The 3611-nt window shown below is 46.1% G+C and overlaps 1 protein-coding gene across 1 annotated transcript; it reads right to left on the bottom strand.

Moving 5' to 3' along the window:
* Positions 1-879: 879 nt before the first annotated feature.
* Positions 880-3411, bottom strand: LOC125517555 (tyrosine-sulfated glycopeptide receptor 1-like). The gene has a single exon (XM_087526839.1). It carries the CDS (start codon positions 3244-3246, stop codon positions 1111-1113), a length of 2136 nt encoding a protein of 711 aa, XP_087382965.1. The 5' UTR covers positions 3247-3411; the 3' UTR covers positions 880-1110.
* Between the last annotated feature and the right edge of the window lie 200 nt (positions 3412-3611).

Genomic DNA, 3611 nt, shown 5'->3' with positions numbered 1-3611 from the left:
GTCTCTAGTGTGACGATGATAGTGCCTGGGGCACCATGGTTGTGTCATGGTTCCAATCCTTTGGATGAGCTCCGTGAACTGCTTGATCACCGTGAGCACATTCTTTTGTGCGCGCATGGCAGGCTGAGGTGGAGGGGTTGCGGGAGTAGCAGGGGTCTGCGTCTGCTGTGGCGTGGGAGAGGGCAGCCGGTCTTTGCCCAGAAAGTGTTTGTCGAAATGCGGAACAGCCCTTTTTGTATCCAGTCTTTCTGCAAAAGAACTTCCAAACGCCGCAACATTATTTAGTTACACCACCTGTGCATGGCTTTATGCTTGGGCGATTTGGCAGGTCGAGGGAGATGAGATCAAAGCGTACCACACAAAGGGGTTCAGCAGCTCAAGGCCGCACCGCGGCGTGCGGCGGCTTGGCGGACTGGTGCTCCCGCCTCTGTGGGCAGGAGGAAACTAGGCAGGCAGGGGATCGAAGATCCTATGCAGGCCCGATGTCCGAGTGAGTCCGTTATCCGAGGTATTGTAGAAATCACGGAGCAGCTGCTTAATTCATGTGCATTGTAGTACTAATTTCGTTGACATTTCTGATTTCTTTCTCTTAGCGTGTGTTGTTTGCTGCGGAGAATTGCGATCCTGGGTTGGAGTTTGATGGCAACTGCATCGAGCTTTAGGTTCCTTCCGGTTTTGCCCTTGATCGATCTGTTAACGCACCGGTCTGGCTTAATCGGTTAAATCCGTCATGTTGCTCTGAAATCTCAGTGTCATGTGAGTGTGCTACACTGCAGATTACTTATGTCTGCTTCGCGATTCTGCTTGTTATGTGTTGTACTCTGACCAACTTCCAAATAGTACTTAACAAATAGAAACATTCATCAGCCTATGCGTATGTATAGAATTAAGTACTTAACAAATAGTTAAACATTCTACAAAAACAATATGCTTACACACTGTTGACGTTGCTCACTAACTAATCAGTTTTCCTGTTACATGGAGTACAGAGCAAACGTCAAGATAGCAGGTTTAGCAGGGATGTCAATCTTGCTAGGGCTGGAGCTGGAGCCACTGATGACCACCGGAGATCGCGTCATGGTTTGGGTGGTGGATAACAATTACAAGGTTTTAGCCAAAACATCTGGCTAAGACCATCTGATCATATAGGACTCCTACGCCAAAGAAAGCACCAAAGGCGATCGCAAAGATGACCTTACTGCCAATTTGTTCTCTGGAGATGATGGACTCTGAAGCTGCTTCTGCTGAACCGCAATGGTTTACAATCATCAGACCACACAATTTTGGGTTTCCATCAAAGCTAGAATCTGGAAATGTGCTAAGCTGGCCTGCAGTTGGAATAGAGCCTTCGAGGTCATTATTAGAAATGTTGAATTTGGAAAGGAAGTGCAGATTGTTTAGTGTGGCCGGAATTGTACTAGTGAAATGGTTGCTGGACAAGTCGAGCAGCTGCAGGTTCGTCAAGGTGCCTATCTGTTGTGGAATCTCTCCAGATAATTTGTTGGAACTCAAATTGAGTAAAAGGAGCCCTTGTAACTGACCGATCTCCTCTGGGATCACACCAGTGAAATTATTGATGCCTAGATTGAGCACTTTTGGAAAAGCACCAGGTTTGAGGTATTCGACAAATGGACTGAAAAAATAAAGAGGCAGCTCAGAGAAGATCTTCGGTGCAGTCTTGTCTGATTTTAGCATTGGCATCTCCATTAAGGCAGTTGGAATTTCCCCCGTAAAGCTGTTGTTTGATAAGTCTAGATAGAAGAGCAACTTTAGGCTGCTGATCCAGTCAGGTATTGGTCCAGTAAGTTGATTGCTTTGCAAAAATAGCATCCCCAACTTGGTGAGCTTTGATAACCAACCAGGTAATGTTCCAGACAATGAACAATAATTCATAGAAAGAACCTGAAGATTCTCAAAACCACCAATGTTGTCATCCTCTGGCATGGTCTCATGAAGGAAATTGAACCCAATAAAAATAGTGGTGAGGCTCCTGGAACTCCCAAGGATCTGAAGTGTTCTTGTGATATTCGTAAGGGAGAGGTTAACAAGTGCTAGAAACGAGAGAGACTTCAGATTGCCTATCTTTTCTGACAATTGGCCATGGAAATGATTGAAAGATAGCCGTAGCGCAGTTAGCTTGCTGCAGGAGTATATGCTTTCTGGAATTGTGCCAGTGAAGTCGTTGGAAAGAATATCTAATATTTTTAGATTGGGCAGGCTTAAAAAGTTGATCTTGGTAAATTCTCCGTTAAAATGGTTTACCTTGAGGTCAAGCGTTACGAGGTTTGTGCAGTTGCTCAGCGCTGACGGAAGCTCCCCTGACATGCTGTTGTGATCCAAGAGAAGCTCCTCCAACTTCTTCAGCTCACCTATAGATTCTGGTATGTTGCCTCTGAACTCATTCTTCCCAAGATCAAGGGTGATCAGATTTGTTAGATTGATGATGCCTTTGAGCTCTCCTTCTAACCAATTGAAAGGTAACGAGAGGTGCTCTAATGTGGTAACCTTGAAGAGTTCATCTGGAAGTGTTCCACTGAGGTGGTTGTTGCCAGCGCTGAGCAATTTCAGCAGGGAGCAATTGCTGAGTCCTGGAGGAATGTTTCCACTGAATTTGTTAAAACTGAGCTCAAGCACTGCAAAAGATGGCGCGCTAACACAAGACATAGTTGGCATCTGCCCGGTAAAACTGTTGGTGCTGGCATTGAGGGCAACGAGGCTCTTCATCACCTCCCATATAGTGGATGGAAATCTTCCTGTAAACAAGTTGCTCGAGATGTTTAGTACCTGCAGAGGCCGCGCAGGGGTGGAAGATGGCAGCTCACTCAGGCCTCCTGTCAGGCGGTTAAAACTGACGTCAAGGACAAGGATGCTGCTGGACTGCAACAATTCTAGCGGTAAGCCACCAGACAGCAAGTTGTGGGAGAGATCGAATCGCAACAAGCTGGTGAGGTTGCCTAGAAACGGCGAAATGGACCCCTCGAGCCCTCGATAAGCTAGCACAACATCAGTGACCATCCTATTCAGGTTGCAGCTGATCCCTTCCCACCTGCAGCAGTCCGTGTTGCTCCGCCATGATGCCGTGAGACCACCATCCTGCGAGAGCCCAGCAAGAAGCTGGAGAAGGGAACTCTTCTCCTGCTCTGTGCAGGATCTGGTGGGAGAAGCCAAGAAGACCAGTAGTACAAGAGCCAAACCAAAGAAAGGTATGGGAAATCGGCTCCTCTGCGAGCGCTTGAGTGACTTCATAGTTTTCTCGAGAACCTAGCTTGGAAACCAGAGGCTTAAGCTTTGGTCTCCCAGGATGAAGTGCTAAATTATCTGATGAAGAAAGAGCAAGATAGGAAATGAACAACCTGCTCTGGTCTCCATTTTGTTTGATCCAGTCTCCGGTCGTTAGTGATAAAAAGAAAAATTGGGTTATCTACTGTAGTTTATTGGTGAGTCTGACTTCCAAGCAGGAATTGTCTTGTTGATACCTAATCTGTCTGTTTCGCTTACCAGTTTGATGTGAAGGGGTCGTTGCTGAACAATGCATGCATTTTTTACACTTCAGGAGGTCTGATACTTGTTTTACAACTTATTGAAAACGACTTCTCCTTTCTTAATAAAAA

Source organism: Triticum urartu, chromosome 6A (assembly GCF_056163025.1).
Source record: "Triticum urartu cultivar PI428250 chromosome 6A, HENAU_Tu73, whole genome shotgun sequence".
Classification (NCBI taxonomy): Eukaryota; Viridiplantae; Streptophyta; class Magnoliopsida; order Poales; family Poaceae; genus Triticum; species Triticum urartu.
This window is presented reverse-complemented; position numbering and strand designations above follow the sequence as displayed.

Coding starts and splice junctions, on each gene's coding strand:
- LOC125517555 (XM_087526839.1), bottom strand. CDS start 3,246: ATGAAGTCACTCAAGCGCTCGCAGAGGAGCCGATTTCCCATACCTTTC.